The following is a 23,766-nucleotide window of genomic DNA, read 5'->3' as shown; positions in this document are numbered from 1 at the left end:
TCAAAATTCTTACTAACACTGTACTGTGCCCGGCGGTGCTTAAACATTTCAATACATCCTTTGATGGCGCGTGCCAGTTCTGTGGGGAGGTGGCTGACACCTTCCACATGGTTTGGGCGTGTCAGTCAAACCCATCTATCCCCCCCAACCCCAACCCCACCAGAGAGGACTGGGAGGCGGCCCTGCTCGGCTGTCAGGACATAAAGACCCAAAAGGCCTTGGTTCACCGGACGCGGGCGGCGTTGCTTGCCAATGGGGCCCCGGAATAGGGGCTCCACCTAGTATTGTTAGGGGAAAGGGCCAATAGGGCCTACCCCAATCCCCTCTCTGTAAATATTTATTGCATTATAAATGTTTTTCACCACCACCTCAAGGGTGAAGACACCACCGTACTCCCATGTAAATCCAAATCGAGTATCATTGGAGTACTCAGGTAGGACTGCAAAACAGCAATGGAAAGCAGTACCGCGGATCTGTATTCGCAAAGTGGAGACGCCAATTGGCGCCACTACATGCCCACCAACTGTGCAGATCAGCGTGACAGACCAACGGTAATGTTTTGTGTGGGCCATGGTGAAGAGAGTTCTCTTTGCAGAATTAACCAGTGCGGGCACGTCGTCGTTGTCGGCAGTTCAGTATTGCAGATATTAAGGCGGAAGCCTTTAATGCCTCATCGTTGTAAGCAGCGGTTGTCGACAGAAATGTCACGCTTTTCAATTGGTCGAAATGGTCGTGACGTCCCAGTGCGCCAATTTCAAACGGGGCCAATTGTACTTTGCCTACTAACCATGCAACCAATTAAAGGGATCGTATAGTGATGCTGCAAGTAAGTGGGACTGAGTTTAGTTAATTCCTTACTTAACCAATTAGCCTAATTAATGACCTAATGACCTTTCTAGTCAGACCAGATAAATAAATAAAACCGAGTAGGAAATTGGCCGAGCTTGGGAATCGAACCCCGGTCTCCGAAGTGCGAGACGAGCACGCTACCACTCCGCCATGCCAGCTTGATGGTTTGGATCAACAAAGGCGCGTCTAGTGAATACGGTGTCTTCGTTCACTCCCATCTTCCTCCTTCCCGTTACGGCAAGGTTTAGGCGTCCACCGAGATATGAGAGCCATATAATTTCCTTTCCTTAAAAACCAATTTACCGACGAGCAAGGCGTAGAACCGAACGGGCGATGGCGTTCTATGGACTCCCTGGCAGCGTTGCAAGGCGCTGTCGCGTTCCGCTCTTAGAGGCGAAGCTTAACGTCTTAACCACACATCAGTGACACAAGCAGCAACACTGCGCTTAAGGTTAGTTTAGTTTATGGGGTTTAACGTCCCAAAGCGACTAAGGCTATGAGAGACGCCGTAGTGGAGGGCTCCGGAAATTTCGACCACATCGACTGACATCGCACAGTACACGGGCCTCGAATTTCTCCTCCAAAGAAATTCAACCGCCACGGCCGGGATCGAACCCGCGTCTTTCGGGACAGCAGCCGAGCACCATAGCCACTGAGCCACCGAGGCGGCGCACTGAGCTTAAGGCTTTTACCTCACCGCACTTTAGGTCAACAAAGTGCCCCCCTGAATTTTTGTGTACTTGGATTGTCACTGCTGCCGGGCGACACCCTACAAGCCCTCTTGTGGCTTTGATGTCCTGTGCAGGATTGTAAATATTGTATGAATATTATTTATTATTATTATTATTATCATCGGAGTCACTGCGTGCGCTTGAGCGGCACTTATCGGCGGCAGTAGCCACTTGAGCGGTTACTGCAGCCTGTTACTGTTGCCATATTAAAGTTCGTAATTCCAAGAAAACTTCAAAGCGTTTCTTTTTAATTATCCACATTTAATTATCCAATTTTTAATTATCCGGAATCCACGAAAGTATCCATGCACGCAGCATATATTATGACAACTTATTCTATCAATACACGCTTACCTTTTTGAAACCTAGCGTCTTCTTCGCTGATGGTGGTGGTTTCTAGAAAAGAGTACAAAGTGTTGTTGCCTTATTTATTTAGTGTCAGGTTTTAAAAGCTAAGCTAAGAAGAAACTCTAGAAATGCTACCTCAAGTGCTTTTCCAGACAAAGTGTCATTCAACACGTACAGGTATGGCGTTAGAAAAAGTCATAGTGTCAAAACTTTGCATTGCGCTAAAAACTTAGTGTGTGGCCGTGGGTGGCTCTCCAAAGCCCTTAACAACACAAAATGTTAGGTGTCTTAAACAGCATGTCAAAACACAACTAAGGCAGAAATACAGTAAATAATGTCTCAAGTAAAATACTGCGGGCGAAGAAAAACTGTCTGTTGATTACGAGGAAACTGGTGCAACTTAGCCACGTGCTTTCGATACCTCATTTTGAACCACAGGTTTGGAAATTAGCCAATTATGCTGTGAAATAGAAAGTGGGCGGAAAATGATGCAGCGAGGTGCGACTGCTTAAAGCGGCTTTTTTGGATGTTTAACGCTTGTTTTTTTGCGCCATCACTAGAGCTCGCACTCGCCGATTTCTCCCTTATCTTGTCCCACCATGGCACATGCCCGCCGTGCCCACTGTGGAAGGTGGCAGTGTCGAGGGAGCTTGGTCGGGACGAGCAATCTGAGCTCAAGCCCCACCGATGCACAAGTACACCACTGCGCTAGGAGTGGCATGGGCAATTTCGCCGACCTTTACCCCAAGCATGTTTTACATTGGAAACCGAGCCTCAAACGGAAACAGAAAGCAAAATCAATGCATCGGAGCATGTAATTCCCATTTGTCCTAACCACGCGAAACCGTCCACCATTTGTTCTGCGCCTAATAGAGAAAGTACAAAAGAGAGCGTGTTCGAAAGCCACTGCGCTCAAAATTGATTGTTTGGCTGCGGTGATCCCATGAAGGCCGGGTGGCGAAGAATCAGTGCCTGACAAGTTCCGGATAGCTTCAATACTCCTCGTAATTAGTCTAGTTTAGGGTGCCAGCCGTTTCTAACCGCAAGCAGTGAAAAATATGCCTCAGCCTCAGCAAGTTATTGTGATCGCTCTTCATCTTGCATCGTACAGAAAATATCCCATATACGGGGTGTCGAGAACACTTATGGAATGGGCACACACACAACACTAAATGAATGGGGAGGGCTTACTACCCGAGAAAACACTGGCTAAGTTACTCATCATGGCTCACGCTGAGGGAACAACAACGGAGAGCCATGTGAGTTTCTTACGCAGAGGACATTTAAATGAATTTGAGTAGAGAGACTCTAGTGACCAAGCAGTTTTTTGCAGTGACCTCAAACTTAAATGCAAATGCGCACCCATATTCTGCGGAAGATCAGCCGCGACATGCAGTGCACCCTTTCACAATCCTGATTGCTACATGCTTCACTGTGGGCTTCAGAAGAACCGGGCTTTCCGTTCTTGTGTGTGACATCACTGCGGAGTCCCCGCAAGCAGCAGGACGGACTATTTACCATTCATTAGGTGTCCCTACGTGATTGGTTTTTGTCTTCTCGCATTATGTGCAGGCGGTTTATTAGAGATGCGACATCTTTTGCAAGAAAGCTGAAGACACTTACCAAACTTTTTAACCGAAGCACATTCAAAAACTACTTATTTCATTCAGACGATTGCCGACTCTGCCACCTACTTTTTATCGTTAAAGCCGCTTAACTGCTTTCTTAACTGCTGAACCGGTACACTATGCCGTGTCACTCGAAGCAGCAGAAGCTAGCTTCTACAGCTGACAGTTGCATCGTGGTATTATACGCAATTCTTTTCTGCGCCGTCCACTATCGCGGGCGTAGGAACTGATTTTCGTCACGAAACGTGTGCAGCGCTTGTTACGGGTGAACCCTCGGCTGCCGTAATAGGTGGCACTGGGGAAGGTAAGCTCAGAAGCGAAAGCACGACGGATTTAAGCGAACGCTATCGAATTCCATGAGCAATACATTGCCTTCAAAGTACAGCGTGTTCACAACTTGCACAGGAAGCAAAAATACCTCTCGAACTGAATAACTGCCTAAGATATGTTTAAATAATGAGTATCGAGTGTGCATACGGAATAAATTGATCATATTTGAACTGATTTGTCTCAAAAGCAGACTTTGTACGGCGACTGACCGGCGATTACATTGTTTTTGAAACCTGATTTGTATGCAGTCTGGACCATATATGTGGTTCATTTGGCGTCTTTATCACGCTGTGTTATGGAGGAGTCCACCTGCTGCACATGTGTAGATGCTGGCTTACAATGGCGGACACACTGCAGACACCCTACTTATGTTTTTTGAAGCGACGCCCAACAGTAAATGAACCTGATTTCAGTTTTCGTCTTACACATCAGTATCTGTCCCTCGGTGCAAAAATACATTATTTTGCACTGCACCTGCGAGCCGTGGGGTTCAAAACAAACGCAAAAATAGCTCCTGTAGTGGAGCCAACCACATTGCCATTAATAAAAAAAGCGTGCCATATGGCCTTGCTGTGTGTGGAATTTATCACCGAAAGTTAATTCTCGAGTTACTGGGGCTTTAGGCGTCTCCGCGTGATTCACTCCATTTCGAGCTCAGGCAGGCCGAATCTACCTACCTACCTGCTTGTTTTGTTCGTGGGCAGTACCCGGAAAAATGTGAAAGCGAAGATAAGGTACGCAGGGGATACCGCTACTGTGACTTGCCTTTATAAGCAGCTTAATTCTTTTTCTCAAGAAGCCTACAGAGCACATTTTTCACAATAAATCTTAGAAATGTTTCTAGTATTTTCAGCATCTCTTTGAAATATCAAAACAAATTTGAAAAAATATTTTCTCGATGCGCATTTTTACGTCTGGTGTTCGTGAAGCATCGCATCCATTTTTATCAAAAAAGATAGCCTGTGGCTTTGATGGAAGACTTGCGTGTGTTGCTTTTCTCGCCACCTCTGCCTCGCAATTATCGGTGGAGCTGATACGAGCTGATACGAGCAATAAGAATCCCTACAATGCTTTTCATGCTTCATGAACTGCATGCTATAAGGATGGCCGCCTGATCTGAAGGGCGGTGCCTTGCCATGTTCACATTGTCGGTATTAGGTAGTACTCGGAGAAACCGGATACCCTTTCTTTGTATTTTTCGTTGTTCCAGGAGCAAGCGCGGTGAAGAGCATCCTAGGCAATATCCTTGTTGTGGACAGAGCTTGAAACATGGAAACAAGTGACTCCTAATTGTCATGGGTTGATAATTAGCAATGCAGCCAATTAACCAAATATGCTCATTTCAGTTCTTCGTCCCGTTGTGTACAATACATGTATAAGCTAGACAAAACCCTACGTAATCCTGCTATATAACTTGCACACGTATTTTACGCCTATTCTGAGTTTTCTTCTCTGCCTTAAGCGTTTAAAACAATTAACAGCTTACCTTGTGTTGTTTTAATTGTTGTTTCATCATCTGCAAAAAAAGAACGAAGCGAAAAATTATTGCCGAATCGATAAAGCAGAGTATAGCAACTTCTTGGCAGTCGCAATAGCAACTTTGCTTCCTGAAAATCTCATTTATAGCTCCTTGTTTCTATTCGGCGCAAAACCACCAGTTTTCACGAGCTCTGAATTTTGATGCAAGTCATAAAAGTATTCTCACTCTGGTGAATAAGTTGATTCGGGATTTAAAGCGAAAAAAATACGTAGCAACGGATCGTAACATAAAAATTCACTCGAAAACACATGGCGCGTTCTGCGATACGTGAAGTCGGCAAGGCATTTTTTATTTACCTCTGATTTGCAATATAGTTAAATGTATTGTACAAATATATTTACCGCTGAAAAAACGTCTATCATTGGTTATTGACATTTTTGCGCTACGTGAAAGAAGACTACTCGTAATCTGCACGCAAGCGAAGGTGATCACCAGGACTTTTAAACCAACTCTGTACGGCAAGTTGGCGAACAACGAGGAAGAGTAAAAATGGCGAAAACTCAGTTTGCAAAGGGCGCAAGAGCTTATCTGGTGATTATTTCTAGGCATGTTAGGTATGACAATTTTATCCACACTCCCTTTTTAAATGTTTGCTGAAGATCTGAAAAGAACTGCACAATGAACGGCTCGGTTAAAGCTATGTTCCTCAAAAAGGGCAGATCCTAACATAAGAGAATCTTAGACCGAACCATTGAATGAGTCTTCTGCAGTGCAGAGATTTAACACATTGGACGTGCAATGCAGCATCAACTCCGGCATTCGGAGCGCAAAAAAAAAGATTGTATGCAGGAATCTGCACTGCATTCGCTGCACCCTGCATCCTGCTGGCAGAAGCGTACTGGCCGCCTCTACACTGTCATTTATGAAGCAATTTTAGACAGGGAACCTGATCAATGCTCTACAACCATATCAAGTATATACGCAGTAGTCCTCCACGACGTCGCAACCATACGTGCCATTCATGACCAACGCTGCATCTGCACACAGTTCTCGGCCCCACCTACAAAACAGCGACTAGTTCCGGTACCTCTTTCTCAGACTGTCTATATCAAAACAGCTTACTTTGAGTTGTCTCAATAGTTGTCTCATCCGCTGTAAATAATGAAGCGAAAAATTATTGCCGGATCAATATAGCAGAATATAGCAACTTTTTGGAAGTCGCAATAGCAACTTTGCTTCCTGAAAATCTCATTTATCGCTCCTAAGCAGATGTGCCATAAATGCGCAAAGTGCAATGCTGCAGAGCTCTTTGTCCTTTTACCATTGTCTGCATCGCGCTTCGAGTAAGTAAACCACAGCACGCAGAAAGCCGTAAGCAAGATTTCCGATCTGATGCACAGGAAACAAAAAATAATCATCATTTTTAAGTGAGTTTGCAAAAACGGCCGCCAACATGCAAAACCCTCCGCCGGAGGCGGCTCTGTCCCTCATGTGCATAAAACAGACTACTTTGCTGTATCGGGCAAATGCTCTGGTGTGACACGTTAGTAACGTCTCCTCTCAAACACACGAGACGAGGAGGAAAAACACGCAGTGTCCCTGCAGCGTACGCTACGGCAGTCACCGTCTGCCTAGAATTGAGGTGTGACAAGTTAGGAACGTCTGCTCTCAAACACACAAGACGAGGAGGAAAAACACGCACAGTGTCCCTGCAGCGTAAGCTACGGCAGTCACCGTCTGCCTAGAATTGAGGTGTGACAAGTTAGGAACATCTGCTCTCAAACACACAAGACGAGGAGGAAAAACACGCACAGTGTCCCTGCAGCGTAAGCTACGGCAGTCACCGTCTGCCTAGAATTGAGGCCTGGTCATTCGCGAGGATGAGGGGGAAATACTTGCGCGGGTAACCTCTTTTAAAACCCTCAACGTGTACTGCTCCAGCGTGAATAGCCCGACGAACTGATTCACATCTTGCTCAGCTTGGTGGAACGCAGGCAAGAAAAAGTGTGTGGTAAAAAACCAATCACACGACCGCCATCACATTGGCGCTTTAGAAGCCTATCGATCTTAGAAAGGAGCCAAAGCTTGGCACACTGACCAGCCACCCAGAAGCTTTCATGCGATCTCAAACGTGAGCGGTTACACGTTTTAGCGCACTTAGCGAAAATGCTTAGTCTTGATTAAGACTGCCCATTGCAAGCTCTCAGTGAGTGGATATTTTTTCCTACTTCACGTACATATTTTGACAACTTCAGCCACTAGCAGAGTCCCCCATGCAGCGATACTTCTCAATCTCGTAGATCCTGCTCTCTGCTAAACGCATACCACTGAAGCAGAACACAAAAGCAACGTATTATTACTCGTCCTTCGTAATAGGAAGCAACTATTCACTGGGAGTGGAGTACAGTGCGCTATTTTTATCAGTTGCAAGCTATTATACTTCTCGACCCGGAAGACTGCGCACAAGCCACTACCACGGCCGCTCAATAGAGGCGCACCCAGTGCGCTCTCCATTGAGCGGCCGTGCCACTACTCTGTGCATGTCTGCTGCGCTCCTACTCAGGGAAAAAATGCAGTGCTTAAAATGCTATTGCTGTGAAGCCAAGGGAGAGGCGATGGATACGTTGAATAGAACAAAGAAAGAAGTGTGTGGCCGACTGAAGACCGCCACACAGTGATTAAGGCGAGCTAGGGCACGTTCCTTCAAATCACCCACTGAAATACATAACCAGGCTGTTTTCCTATCGGCACCCGCTACTGCTGTCAGGAATATATTACATGACGAGAATAATATACATAGACAGCTACGGCTAGTGTAACGCGTACACCTGACTAATATAGCATATGACAGACAATCCTCTGAGTGCACTAAGTTCGTCGTGAGTCCATACTGCGTACCACTGATGCAACCTACGCCAGATTAAGGATACTTGGAAAGTATGAACAGAACGTGGATCAGGGCATTATTTTGGAGAATCGAAACAAAAAAGGAATAATATCTTGCTTTGCTGTAATCTACCACGAAAATTCACATGCCAGTGGTTTAATGAGGCTGGTGCACCCTGGTGCCCGTTATGCGATAGGCAAAGTGAGCATTTTTTAACATTTCATCAGCTGCTCACCACTTAACAAAAGACATCAGAGTCACAAGCCGGAGACTGAACTAATCCACTGTAACTTCCTCGCAGAAGTACTTATGGAAGTTCTCTTAATGACCAAACAAACAAAAGCTGCTTCTGTATGTTATGCTGGGCACAAATTAGACATCCGCGAGTATTCGCCAGGCATTGGCTGCGTTTGAACGAACCTTAAGTCCCGCTAACCGACCTGCTCGAGACGCGCAGGAGCGAAAAGCATCCGAGGTGTCTCCTGGGTGCGAAGAGAACCTGAAACCGGGGACCGACTGACAATTGTCAAAGTAGCTGTGCACCCAATTAAGAAAATAGCCTATTGCTCGTCAAATGGTGCTCGAGCTGGAATGCAGTGTCCTGAAGGCCAATTCGCATCGCTAGGCACATTTCGATGATTCGCTCTGTTGTGTGCAATGTAAGATGCACGACATCCGCAAAGTTATGCTATGTCCCATGCACATGTACTTGTCGCTTATTCTGAGTTGCCACACTTAAGCGTTTGAAATATGTGTTTAAAACATTTAACAGCTTACATGGAAATTCATTGGTGGGTTTGTTTTCGTCTGTAAAAAATGATAAAAAATTTACTGCGGGATCTATATACCAAAAGGAAATTTTTGACAGTCACAATTACTAGACATCACGAAAATCGCCTTTACTGCTCTTTGTTTCTCTTGTGCGCAAAAATAGCAGTTTCGAGGCGCTGTGAAACTTGCGAGTTCTGATGCAAAGACTCTTTCAGTGGATAATCGTAATATTTGTGTGCAATACTTCATAACTAATTTTAGAATATGTAACGCTGAACAGACGCCGGAACTTGGTTACTGAGATTTTCCGGCTACGTGAATGACGACGACTCGGTATTCGCACACAAGCGAAGGTGATCCCCAGGACTGTTAAGAACTTTAAACTTTTATTGTAGAACGACGAAAAAGGAAGAAGAGCAAGAATGGTGACACAGATATGGCTAGCTGTAATACTAAAATTGATTTTTCGAGCTAAGCATTTTGAATCGAGTACCGCCGTTCAGCGAAAGCACGGATTGCAAGGGATGCAAGACCTGATCTGATTACAGCGAGGAATGATAGGACTGAGTATTACATCAACACTCCCTTTTTAAATGCTTGCTGCAACAGCACGTGGCCCGTTATGCGATAGGCAAAGTGAGCAAGGCATTTTTTAACATTTCGTCAGCTGATCACCACTTAACAAAAGACATCAGAGTCACAAGCCGGAGACTGAACTAATCCACTGTAACTTCCTCGCAGAAGCGTACTAGCCGTCTCTACGCGGTTATCCAGGAAGTAGAGTTAGGAAACCTCATGCAAGTACTCTGCAACCGGACAAGCTTAATGCAGACGTCATCTTGGACGTTAGATATATACGTGCCGTTCATGACCAAGCCGCTTCTGCATGCAGTCCTCGACCCCAGCTTTATGACAACGATTTGTCCCGACACCTTTTCCCTTTCCCGTCTCTACCAAAACCTCCGAACCATGGCCAATACAGTCACCTAAATAGATGCACCATAGCAGCACCAAGTGCAATCATGCCATCTCTTTGACCTGCTTTTAACGTTGTCTGCATTGCTCTTCGAGTAATCTAGCCACAGCTCCGCAGGAGCCATATGCGGACATTTTTGACCCGAGGCAGAAGTGAAAAGTAAGCATCATTTCAACGTTATTTTGAAAAAACTCCTCCTCCAACATGTAACATCATCGCCGGAGATAGTGCGCCCTCACTCATAAGCTTAAAATCCACTCCTTTGCAGTTTCTGGCAAATGCTGTGGTGTGACGGACTGTAGAAGCGTCTGCTCCCGAGCACATGAGGTGCCCGAAAAACACGCATTGTATGCCGGCAGTCTCTGCTACGGCCTTCACCGTCTGCTCACGAGCGAAACGAGAGATCCTTCAACGATGTAACAGTAGCTTGGTTTGGGCTAGTTGGTAACAGTTCTTCGAAAACATAGCGCAAAAAGGACGCATCGCGCCCAGAAAACCTTCGAATACGTGCGCTACCAATGATTCACATACACAACGAAGGCATTATCCCACGCCGAAGACCACGTGCAACGCAAGTGCCAGGACATCCGACTTCGAAGTGATTAACGACCACGGCGACACAGGAGCGGATTATTCAGTGATGAACAGAATATTCGCTGCGCAGCTCAGGAAAGTCACGATAGTTTAGGACGACCCAAAAAGTCGCAACGCAGGCGGCTGCCTCATTACATCATTGCAACGATGCACAGCGCGAGCGACTATCCAAAATATACGTATCCTGCGACCTACGTAGTGTTACAGCAATGTTCCCGCGATGTCATAGTGGGCATGGATTTGCTAACTGAACATCAGGCGATTATCGACCTACCTTCGGTCCAAGCTCGTCAAGCTTTCGAGGGACGAAACAATCTTTCCGATGACAACAATAGAGCAGCTTGTTCTCTGAAGTGTCCAGGATCAAAACGTGAGCGTCCCACCCGCATCAAGCTTCATGGCAACTATTAGCGTCACGGATGCAAAGACATGAAAGCTGTCATCGAAGGGGACACTCAGTTGCAGCTAGAGCGTGGAATCGACATCGCAAAAGGCATTGCTCATGTACGCAATGGCCAGATGAAGGGCTACTAGCCATCCTCGACGAAGTATAACGCAACCTTAACAAAGGAACGACGATTGCTTTCTTCGACGAACTATCCGACGTTCGTGATGCCTAAGCCCTCTGCGATCGAGCTCATAGACGTTTATCTAGAGAAGGTCCCAAGCACGTCTTCAGCAATTAACCAAGATCTGCCCTGGATCAAAGTGTGAAAACAGCTGTTTCTCCCCAGCGGCGTTTCAGCGAGCAGTTAATACAGAGCTGGCAGGCCTGGTATAATAGCTAACGTCGTTTTATTACGTTCAAATTAAAGGTTCCTAAAAGTCTGCCTAAAAGCTGCTGTTTATAGGCCACATGTTTAACAAGGAGGGAGTACGCCCAGACCCGCAGAAAACGTCTGATAGCGCATTGTTTCTACCACCGGCTGATAAGAAACCTGTGTGCAGATACCCCGGGCAGTGCATGTGCTACTGACGATTTATCAAGAACTTTCCGTGCGTCGCCGAGCCTCTCACCCAACTGACAAAGGTAGACGTCACATTTAAATGGGAAGCGCCGCAAGCCCAAGCCTTCAAACAACTTCAGCGTCGTTTACAAACCCCGTCGATTCTCGCTCACTAGATGCAGGGCGCGTGGGCCTAGGCACCTCGAGAACCGACGGCCTAGAGAAGGTGATCATATTACGCTAGCTATTCTACAGTCCAGACGGAAACACTGACGCCGACTCCCTGTGGCTCATCCTCTGTAGATGCACTGCAGCTGGACGATGAGCATCGCTCCAACCCCGACATAAAACGCCTCATCGCGTACATGAAAGGCAAGGTTTCTTCACTTCCTACCTCGTTCAAGCGAGGATTGTCTTCCTTGTCTACAGAATGGTGTATTCGTGAAGAATTTGGGAACGCACAAAACCCACCTCCCACTTGAAGCTGCAAGTCTGCGCGAAGGAGTTCTACAGTAGTTTGACATCATCGTCACCTACAGTTACAGACGCAAGCTTTCCGACGCTGACTGTCTGCCGATGTCGCACATTATGTGAAAACCTGCCGCGATTGTCAGCGACGAAGGACCCCTACCACCCCACCAACAGGTTTTTTTAATCGTACTACAGCCCCCTGAAGACCCTTTCAGCAGATCGGCATGGACCTCTTTGGCCCTCTCCCCAAGTGAACGTCTGGAAATAACTAGATCATGATAGCAACCGACTACCTGACCCGCTATGTCAAAGCAAAAGACCTACCGAACAGAACAGCAGCAGAAGTCCAAATTTTTCCTATAGTGCACTTTTCTGCGACATGTCGCCCTCGATGTGCTGATCACGGACAGACGAACAGCATTCCCAGCCAGCAGAACTGACGCAAGCCATCCTGCGCTACAGCTAAACGAGACATCCAAGGACAACTGTATACCATCCAGAGACCAACAGACTGAGGAAGCGCTTTAAGCGACACACTCGCCATATATTCGATACCAAAGAAAACATGTGGGACGTCATTCTACTTTAGGTTTTCTTTGCCTACAACACCAGCAGTGCAGAGACCACCCAGATGACACCTTTCAGGCTCGTCCATGGCAGGGGTGCCGCGACCGCACTAGCTGCCATGCTGCTAACATTTCTGAAGAACCCTGCTTGTGTGGCAATGCAGGGAGCGGCACCACTATGAAGAAATAGTCTATCCCTGACCGTAAAGGGCGTAGATTATTCCTTTTCATTTACCTCCCCCTGCTTCATCACACGAACGCGATCAGGAGAATCGGCTGACGCCATTGGCTGGGAGGGGATGCTTTGAAGGGGAGAAGCCACTGTATTCTTGATCTGTATCAGACTATCAGATAAAGACGACGTCGCTGGTTACCTTCCATGCGCGAAAGAAGTCCAAGGACTTTATTTAAAAGCTGGTTTGCATAATGCGTCGACAACATTTTGAGAGCTTTGCAGAAATGCAGGCAGTTATGGCTTGATTCAAAATTTTTCAGTGTCCTTATGGGTAGTGAAGGATGGCCTTACTATGGGGTTCATAGGTGTCTATCGTGAAGTGTTAACCCGTAAGGTACCAGCGTACTTTAAAATTAGTTTTATATTTAAAATTTCAACGCCAAATATTGAAAGTTTCTTTACTAGTACATCAAGCCTTTGTCACCAGGCGATTGGCCAACGCTTTTTAACTAAGGAGGCGCTTTTTCTCTCCTTTGTATATCATCTTTCTATGGTGACACTTCAGGATGTTTGTTTCCCACGAACTTCCGCGATAACCGCATGTTCATAATTTTAAGGGAACAATAAATAAAATGAATGAAATTATGCTAGTTCCAAGTAAAGAGCAGCTTTCACTGTCGCCGCTTATTTCATTTTTCGCTATTATGGATTATATGCAGGAGTACTTTTTATAGCACATTATGTCTTCCTGTGTGCACAACGGCGCCTACCGGGTCGTTGATCTTGAGTCTCGTTGCAATCTTGCAGAAAGAATCTTCGCTCAGCGATGCCTCAGACATTGTAGTACTTGCCGCTAACTATCCTGAATATGACAATGGTGTGAGTTTAATTGGTTATAATAAAGTTTTGGGCAGAATAAGTGGACCTTGTGCAGAGCGGACGGTTATTATGCATTTCAGACCTACTGTGAAAATTCTTGAGCTAGGAGAAGGAACTTTTGGAAGCGCATGTTGTCGTGCCATTGCCTGAGGGGATTTCAACACTTATTGGCCATTTAATCTTTTTTTGTAAATTCTTTTTACTACTCAAGACTCTTGTAAAGCTCCGACGGGAGGAATTTTTTGGCTACAGGAACCGCAGAATCAGCCAGAAAAAAATGGTTCTTGCTTCAATAGTGTAGGTTATGTGCTTTTATTGAAGTCAAAGGACAACAGTGTAGTCATTTTGGCTTGCAAACATGGCAGCATTAAGACTGTCTGTATAGCGGTGGTTGCCTAACGCGCACGATAAACAAGACGTTTGTAAGTCAAAACCGCTTCCCTTTTACAACAGGGGTATGGTGGGTGTCAACATTTCGGTTTAAGCAGTCAACTGCTACTATGACAGCATCGGTGGCTGTTGACTCGCAAGCTCCAGTTTGCAATTCTGAACGCCTGAACAATGTACCAATTGCTAGAGATGAGCCCGCTGACTATTTTTGCTTCGTTAGGAACGCTACTCGTCATTACCTACGCCGTGACATCAAGAAACCAGCGATTCGCAGCCACTCGCAGGCACCTCGTGAGGCGATGGGTTTGTCTCCCGCACATGGCCGAGCACCCACCCGTTTTCTCAAAATGGGTGCGACCTATGCCCCGGCCTGGTGCTCGCCTTCTCAGGGTGCATGACTTGGGAAAGGAGCCCGCGCCTTCAAATGCCAACACTGTGAGCCTGGAATAGGCGTTTCTGCGAAAAAAGGGCCACTTGTGGGCTTTTACCATACGAGCCGGATTTAGGGTTGTTTGACGGTGGAACGAATCGCCGGCCCGTACAGCAACGGTTTCGGCCTAGACCCTTTTCTCAAACATATCTCCCCGAAAGAGCCGAGCACAAGGCCGGGGGAAATCTTGTACCCATTAGAAAACTGGTAGGTACCCGGCGGCACCTCCTCCCGAATGCGAGGCGGATGCTCTACCCCAAGGCCGCGCTTTGGTTAAAGAAGGTTTCGGTATGCCAAAAGAGCTTCCACCTCCCCCCCCCCTAGCCATACACGGACTATGCCAGGGCCAGACCACTTCCCAAGTGCAAGTCTCCTGCAAGAGTGCATGGTGGACCCCCACACCCGAGACTGCTCCTGTACCAATTTAGTTTTGGTCATCCTCGGGCTCGAAAGCCCTCCCATCGAGCGTGGCTGACCGGTTAACTACTGCCACCCCGTTGGTCGTGTGTGGGTCCAACCCATGAGCTTCGGACAGGCGGGGTCGCTACTCCCCGTGGTGCACTTCCGTGATGTGCACCCCTGCCACACGCCGAGGCACCCTTACTTCGGGTAGTGTCTGTCTTTGTGCCGCGCTACACGCGATAGCCCGATTCTACCAAGTTTTATTAAGAGTCTTTGATGTCGGCCCTGTTGCACTAAGTCAGGACCTACCGCCTACATACCGGAAGCGAGAGTGTGGGATTCATCCCACACCCCTTACAGGCTCACAACGGTACTACTCACAGGCTTTCAAGTGATGCAAGCGCCAGTCCTGCTTTCACTTCGTTCTCTTAGCCTACTGAGACGCCTGAATGCCTCAGCGTTTCCCAGAGATGGCCCTGGTTTCGGGGAGGGGAATCGAGGGCAGACCCAAGGAGCACTCCCAAGTGATCTCAGGGCAACGGTTATACAGGGATGTCCCTACACCTGATGACTTTAGTAAGCGGGGATTTCCCTGCGGCGAATCTTCTTGAGACTTAGCCGCAGCAGCCTATCCCTAGGCTGCCTAGGCGTATGAACTCTCTCGCTGTAAGTCCCGGCAAAGGGTTGGTTGGTTGGTTGGTTTATGGGGTTTAACGTCCCAAAGCGACTAAGGCTATGAGAGACGCCGTAGTGGAGGGCTCCGGAAATTTCGACCACCTGGGGCTCTTTAACGTGCACTGACATCGCACAGTACACGGGCCTCGAATTTCTCCTCCAAAGAAATTCAACCGCCGCGGCCGGGATCGAACCCGCGTCTTTCGGGCCAGCAGCCGAGCACCATAGCCACTAAGCCACCGCGGCGGCTCCCGGCAAAGGGTCACCAGAAACGCTTCCAAGGATTATCATTAGCGTCGCCACCTATTACCTGGTTTACTGGATTGCACAACTACTCCCAACGTTACGCCTAGGGCCTTCATCGACAGTGCCCGCATCCCTATAGGTTATAGAAGGAGGCTACCCCTGCTAGTCTTAGCCGTCCTGAAAGCAAACCTATTACTCCACAGCTCCAGCCACAGACAGACTGTGGCCAGGTAGCCGACCCTCCGGTCGACAGCCGACAACAGCGCAAGTAAATCCAGCCCATTATACGCAAAACTACCGAAGTTCTTGTTAGGGTCCTGGTTCACCAAACCCGAAGAACCGCCAGCCCCTAGGCGCCGTACCTCCTTTATGGAGCACAGATAAGCCCTATTTTAATAGGGTCGCGTCGGGTGAGAGCTCACCCATGTTCTTGGGAAACCAATCTCAGCCAGGATTTGCCTTGCTTTACAGGCTCACGCCAACCGAGCCAGGCTGAGAGACAGAACTTAAGCAACACACATCTCCATCTCCCAAAACTTTGTCCTCTGCCCCACGAGGCTGATTAAGGGTTGCTCTCCAGTGGTGTCGGCATCATTTGTGTAAAGCGTGCACCTGCCAACATTTTTCAGCCGCGTCAGTGGCATCTGAAGCCTTCATCTGCAAACGCTTGCCGTTGGTATTTATAGGCATTTTCCGCCCTCCACCTGCCAACCTTCCCCCTTCTAACTTGACTGAGGCAACAGCAGGCCAGGGTGGAAAAGAAAGCTTCCCAAAGAACTACAAGCAAAATGCCTCCCCAAGAACTGTATATAAAAATGAGGCTTGGGTAGCCATTATTCCGGGCTCATTGCTCGTGAAGAACAACCGGCTCCTAAGCCCCACCAGGGGCATTTGATAACAGCCACCTGCCGGAGAAACGAAGCATCGCTTAACAGCTGGCAAGCGTGCCCGTGTAGGTATAAGGACTCGCCGTGATCTATCAGTGTGGCACATTTTGCAGTGGGGGGTTCAAGTCAATTAATTCAGCATTGGAATCAAATCGCAAGATTCCGAGCTGGGAGTAACTCGGGTGTATTAGGGTGAACTTCGAGGAGGGTCGCACCAGTTGCAGCCAAAGCGAGGAAGCTCTAGTAAGCAAAGGGGAGCGTCGCGCCGGCTGCAGCTGAGGGGAAGAAGTGTGAAGAAGGGCGAGAAGGGCGGTTGTGTGCACATGCATGTGTACGCAAGTGGAGTACAGCAAATGCGAAATCACAAAGCCGAGCCCGCCAAAGATTCCGAAGACGCAAAAGTATAGAGCGCCAGCGTGAGCCAACCGATCCAGTGGATATAACGAGGCGGGAAGTCGAAGCAGAATAGTCTAAGATTAAACCTTTCTAAACGGGGTGCTGAATGGTATGCAGGGTGAAAAATGCGAAGAGCGAGAAAGGAGTGAATCGCGGAGTCGCCTTAGGAACGTGCAATTGAGAGGCGACTACAAGCGACTTCAGAAAAAGCGGAACAGAGCCAACTAAGACTTAACGAGCAACTCAGGCGAGTTATCGCAAGGGGAAAGCGGAGGAGTAATATTTAGCCTAACCAGGTAAATCGGGGATAAAGGCTACTTTTCTATACGCAAACACCAGTTTTGGATGGAATACGAGGTCGAGGTCATGTGGCAGCGCACTTCGCAAGGATTTATGTCTAGTCCAGGGCTGGAGCAGCAGGCGCCAGCCTGAGGGGGCAACAAAATCACGCGATGCACTCGCCTCCTTGCGACGTCGCCTTGGTATCTCTACTCAGCTCACAGCCAGCTAGAAATCTGCTAGGCATCTATACAACGTATTTGTTTAATCTGCTGAGATCTTTTTATTAAAACATGAAGGGCTCACAATGGTCTGTCTACAATGGTCTGTCTACAGGGGGAGTTTTTGGCATGGCAGAAAATATGTACTTTGTAGTTGGTAGTGAAAAGGCCAACAAAAAAGGAGTTGCCGTAGTGGTTGGCTCAGAATTATTTTGACCAACTAGGTTTCTTTACCATCCACTGAATCACACTACGCATCCGCCTTTTGTGGTTCGCCACCATAGAAACGTGTCCCGACCGTCTCAGGCGTTTTCGCAGGAAGAGACCCGCGTAGGGAAGCTGTGTGCGGCGCTATGTCAGTGAAAGATCCCGACTTGGTTGTAAACTTTTATGAGGCATCCTAGACGGCGCCCCTTTCTGTCCTATTAACTCCTTCGTGCATTTCCTGAAGGCGTCGTTGCAGTGTCCACCAAGAAGCGAGGCAGTTACTTCGCTCCATATTTTTGACCAACAGCCCCTGCCTTAACTGGGGTTATGCAACTTTCGGCCCATGTCACTCGTCGATGTCACTCGTCGATCGTCGATTCAATTGCGGCGTTGGTGGCAGTGTGTGTGTGTGTGTGTGTGTTTCAGCAATATAAATATCGTAAAATCGGCGTTAAAGGCAACTACAAGACACTTAAAAGGAACAATGGAGAGATTGAGGTTGACTTATATCGATACAATGCCAGTTCCTAAATACAAAAACACCACGTTTTCTGAAAACAAAGCTTTGTAAGGAAGAAAGGTTGGTTGGTTTACGCAGTTTAACGTCCCAAAGCGACTAAGGCTATCAGAGACGCCGTAGTGGAGGGCTCCGGAAATTTCGACCACCTGGGGTTCTTTAACGCGCACTGACATCGCACAGTACACGGGCGTCTAGAATTTCTCGTCCAAAGAAATTCAACCGCCGCGGCCGGGATCGAACCCGCGTCTTTCGGGTCAGCAGAAAGGAAGAAAGGAGCGAGAATTAAAATACAGGTAATGCCTCCACAGGTCCATCACAGCTGTGACAATAACACGGTTAAGGGTCCCTTGAACAATGGCCAGAATGGCCTGCGTCGGTGTAGTTGGCCTTGAGCGAAAATCCCGATGGATTTTGGCGCTCAACCAAGAAGCGCATTCCAAATTGATGCTCATCTGCAGTGCCTGAGACCATGGCATTTCTTGTGTTTATTGCCAAAATAAGGCTCACCTTTATCTGAAGAGGTCGACATCTTGGTATTTTCATCATCTATAAAAGCAGAGGAAATAGTAAAAATCGGTATGCTTTAGTATGCAGATAAGACTGAGGCAAAAGACGATGAGAGTCGATTTTTGACACGTTTCTTCTTTAAAATGTCAAGAGAATTGAGTAACATGCTGGGACATTGATATTTTCTTGGGTGCCACATAATTGGGCGGATTCTTGAAAAAAAAGTGAAAACAGCGCCCCGAGGACGCCTCTCGCCGGCACGCGGCGTAAAAGAGGGGAGAAGGAAACCCCGAAGGGCGACAGGCGTTGGGTGTGTGGATGCCCCCTCCACAGCCCCTCGCCGGCGCGACATCTGCCCTTGACTCCGAACTTTCTGAAATGTCTGAGACGTTCCTACTCGACGCGCGTCGGTGGCGGTGTCGACGCGCGTCGGTGGCGGTGCCATACCAGCAAATTCTTGAAGCAACTCGAAGCCAGTCTCGGCGTCTCACCAATGAGGGCGCGCGCCCTGCGCGAGAAGAGACTGCACAACCGACGCTGTGTGTATGTGCGCGCCTGCTTTGGCTCGAAGAACAAAAAGACGCGAAGCTGGCCAATATATGAACGGCGTTGACCACTGTCGGTCAAGCCCGAGCCGCTGTTAGAGAAGCGCGCCCGCTCGACTCCCGGGGCAGCAGCACTCGCCCAGCCACGTTCCAATGAGGCAGCGCACGCCAGTCTGCGGGACGGCATCGTCGTGAACCTCTAGTTGTCGGACTGTTGCAGTACCAGGTGAACAAAATTTGTTTTGTTGTTTACCTCCCTCTTGTGTTAGTGCACTTTAGGTGCATTACTTCTTTAGTATTGTATTCTATCTCGAGTGTAACTTCACTAGTAGCACAAGGTGACTGGCCCATGCGGGTCCAACATAGGCAATGATGGCTGGTGGCTGCCCGCCATACACACACCTGGGTCCTCCGTGGGTGCAGTGCTGGCACAAAACGCTTGGACTGCCCACTTCATTCCTGAATGGGACCCTCGTCGGCCAGGCAGGAGCTTAATCAGACTGCGCAGCTTACACATCCAACACACATGCATAACGGATGGGGCGAGAACATTCCGGTGCTGCGGTACCATATGCTCTGGGTTGCTCCGCTTCTATGATACATGGACATGACTTCAAATGAAGGCAGACGACAAGCGCGGATTGGCGCGCTTGAGAGGCAATATGGATCTAAAGATGGAGTCTACTACGTGGACATCACAGGGCCGCAGCCCGCAGGATTTTATACCGCTGCCGGAGTCCAGCGGGGATTGAATGTCGATGGGCTAACTTTTCGGGCCCCAAACTCAAAGCGATTGGAGGATGTCGGCTCTTGCTGCCACCGATCCGAAATCGAGAACGGTTATCACAGACTCCTGCCGGGCCTGTGAACACTATCTTGCAGGGGAAATATCACCACTTGTCTCCCAAATTCTAAGACGGGCTCCCACCGGTCCAACTCGCACAAAGCTAGTCTGGGCTCCTGGGCACCAGGGCCTACGAGACAAAGACGCCGCTGATGCGGCCGCCCGAGCGCTCGCATACCAGGCTCGTCAACCTAGCTCTCCTGGATCAGAAGCTCATAAACCACTTCTGCTGTTCCGCGAAATCTTAATGCATTACTGCGATAGCCACAGCGTCTACCCGGCACCTGCCAAGGTGCTAAGGCGGAGGAGCGAACTCTGCGGGGCCTGCAGACAGGAACTCTTCTCTGTCCTACCATCGCCGAACACTTTGGTCCGAACACAGATGGGCACTGCCCGCACAGTGGAGAGATCTGCGCTATCTTTCACGTGGTGTGGGCATGTAATCAGAGTCCTCACCTTCAACCTTCCCCCAACCCCACCTGAGAGGCGTGGGAGACTGCCCGCTATAGTAAAGCGGGAGCGAGACTGGGCCTAGTCGTGCGGTGTCCCGGACTAAGGATACCGAGCATGTAGCAGGGTCTTCCGATTCCTAAACTCTCGCTGAGAGTTTGGGTAGTTTGGGGAGTTTGAAGTGCGAGGTAACCCCAAAAGGGTCAAAGATCTAGTATTCCTGCCTTCAGCCCACATGGGCGACCAAAACCTCCTTTGGCTTGGTAGCTGGTCTCCGCAGTCGTGGGCATCAACTTCGTGTCCGAGACCGCTACCCCCACACGCTTTAAGGTGTCTGGGAATGCACGCTGAAGTGCTCGAAGTGGTGACATGGGGTAACACAGCCCTGCTGTGCAATAAACTGTAGGTAGTTGTAAAAAATACGTGATCGTATTTTTTCTTCAAATAGTCCACACCATATATATATATATATATATATAAATTGATGCTATATATACGTGTGTGTGTGTGTGTGTGTGTGTGTGTGTGTGTGTGTGTGTGTGTGTGTGTGTGTGTGTGTGTGTGTGTGTGTGTGTGTGTGTGTGTGTGTGTGTGTGTGTGTGTGTGTGTGTGTGTGTGTGTGTGTGTGTGTGTGTGTGTGTGGTTCGCAGACACATTGTGCTGTAAATTATATGCCGGTGTGTAAATGCACTATACAACGATCTATTAATATAATGGCAGCATGGACAAGCTTTCAATGAGGTTTGCATGGGCCTTGTCGATATGCTCTAAGCAAAGATGGAATTATCTTTGCAACGCTAGTTCGCCTGTTTTTGCAGCCTGCGCCCTCAACCAAAAAAGTGCATTCCAAATTAATACTATCTGCAATGTCCGTGACCATGGCAGTTCCTTTGTGTATTGCTAAAATAAGGCTCACCTTTAGTTGCAGCCGTCGACGACTGCGTATGTTCATTATCTATAAAAGCAGAGGAAATAGTGACTGTCAGGGAACTAGTGAGGCCATCACACAGCTAATAGAAGGCACGCTGACATCACCAACATCAGGAGCTTACTACTTCAATGAAGAATAGAGGGTGTTTCACTTGAGACTTGAACCACATGTATATGTGGTTCGCCGACACATTGTGCTGTAAATTATATGCCGGTGTGTAAATGCACTATACAAGGATCTATAAATATATTGGCAGCAGAGACAAGCTGCAATGAGGTTTGAATGGGCCTTGGCGATATGCTCTAAACAAAGGTGGAATTATCTTTGCAACGCTGGTTCGCCTGTTTTCGCAGCATGCGCCCTCAACCAAAAGAGTGTATTCCAAATTGATGCTATCTGCAATGTCGTCGACCATGGCAGTTCCTTTGTGTATTGCTAAAATAAGGCTCACCTTCAGGTGCAGCCGTCGACGACTGCGTATGTTCATTATCTATAAAAGCAGAGGAAATAGTCACTGTCGGGAAACTAGTGAGGCCGTCACACATCTAATAGAACGCACGCTGACATCACCAAGATTAGGAGCTTACTACTTCAATGAAGAATAGAGGGTGTTTGACTTGAGACTTCACATAGTTTTTAAGATAGGCCTGTCAGAAGAGGGATTTTTTACACATAACATTGCAGCCGCTGTAGTACATCAGAATTCAGCCTAGAGGTTCTAACTATCAGGGTGGTCAACTATTGTTGAATAGCTAGCTTTGTAAATATTAGTTTGGTTCCCTATTTATTGAGAGGCGTGTAGCCCACCATGACTAATATCGATATCTGTTTTAGAATTTCCAAATCTGTTACCCTTGGTGCTACGGCAGGCAAAACAGCCTCTGCAGTCCATATAAATCATAAATATCAAAAATTTGCTGGGCCACAGCGCCGAGGGTCTACATACCTCTAAGTAAAAAATAAGCCTCAGTACAAATAACTAGCAGTTAAAACTATTTTGAATGGTAGTGAGGCAGCCTGCTAGTTAGCAGGCCTTAGCTGTGTTCTGACGCTCTACTCGTCCAGCGCTTAAAAACATCCAATTGGCCATCGGCAGAATGATATCGTTTTTTATTCTGTGTAAGGAAAGCGCACGGCCATGGCTGGGAGTAGGAAGGAGCAGACAAAGTCTGCTGTTTTCACTGTCACCAGTCACTTGACATTGCTCTGGTCAGGCAAGTAAGGGGGCCACATTTTGGGTGCTTTGTCACATTTAAACACTGAAATATCAGGCCGAATAAGTATGGCTATATTCCCAGGGCTGCCGTCTCCAGTCTAATAGGTTGTTTTGGTTGGGCGTATTGTTTTTTTTTTTGTTTCTTTGTTTCTCCAGCTTTGGGTACGAAAATTATTTTCTGTGGCTGATTCACCCCACAGTTCAGAGGAGCTTTCGTTGTTTCCTGAGTATAAGGTTGTGTAAGATGCGTATGTTCTATGAGAAGAGGCATGGGAGTTAAGTTGCGTTCTTGGCGTTTTAACGACTTTCAGTAGCTGGGGGTCACTTTTACCAGGTGCAGATAGGATTTCATTATCCCAAGTGAATTGCCATTGTTATTTGTTTACTCTAAATCTTTTACTCATTGTGCTGAATATTTACGTTTTGCAGTTTTGCTTTGGTGAACTCGTCCTGCACATGCGTAGCATAATTCGTTACCGGCAATGCAATATTTCTTGTCCATAGATTTCGACCGTTGCACGGTTGTCAATGACATCTATTGAGGCGGAATTGCTTTTATCGAGTTGAGCACTTAGTGAGTCAGTCGAGATAGTGTATAGCATACTTCCTTCATATAATGTATGTTTCCGACGGCGATACAGACACCAATGCATTCGGGTAGAAAGATTGATGAGCTCTGCTGTGAACTATTGTTTTCTCTTCATGGCATGAAATTTGGATTACTCCTGAGGATTGTAAGATGTGGCACAGAGTTTCATTTCGATGCCGTGTTATCTCGGACACCACATCTGCACATGATCGCCGTGCAATGCTTAGACATGTGGAAGAGGATTTTCGCTTACCAACTATAACCCTTCGGAAAGCCTAAACTATTGTTCTACGTCCACATGCGCAGTGCACTGTGCAGCTTGTCTCCAGGGGGCGACAGTACAATCAAGCTATAAACTGAGCTCCCGCTGGCTTCGCAGTGACTGCGCTTGGAAGCAAC

General features: G+C 47.6%; 1 protein-coding gene across 1 annotated transcript in view; it reads right to left on the bottom strand.

Moving 5' to 3' along the window:
* Window positions 1-23,766, bottom strand: part of LOC149336128 (uncharacterized) — a 99,540-nt gene that overhangs the window by 37,868 nt on the left and 37,906 nt on the right. The window contains exons 10-11 of the mRNA XM_089554081.1: window positions 5,373-5,402; window positions 1,935-1,976 (exon numbers count right to left, since the gene is read on the bottom strand). Coding sequence (XP_089410207.1) covers window positions 1,935-1,976; window positions 5,373-5,402 — 72 coding nt within the window. The remainder of the gene's footprint in view (window positions 1-1,934; window positions 1,977-5,372; window positions 5,403-23,766) is intronic.

This window comes from Amblyomma mixtum, chromosome 7, assembly GCF_055824585.1.
Source record: "Amblyomma mixtum isolate Tamu chromosome 7, ASM5582458v1, whole genome shotgun sequence".
Lineage (NCBI taxonomy): Eukaryota > Metazoa > Arthropoda > Arachnida > Ixodida > Ixodidae > Amblyomma > Amblyomma mixtum.
This window is presented reverse-complemented; position numbering and strand designations above follow the sequence as displayed.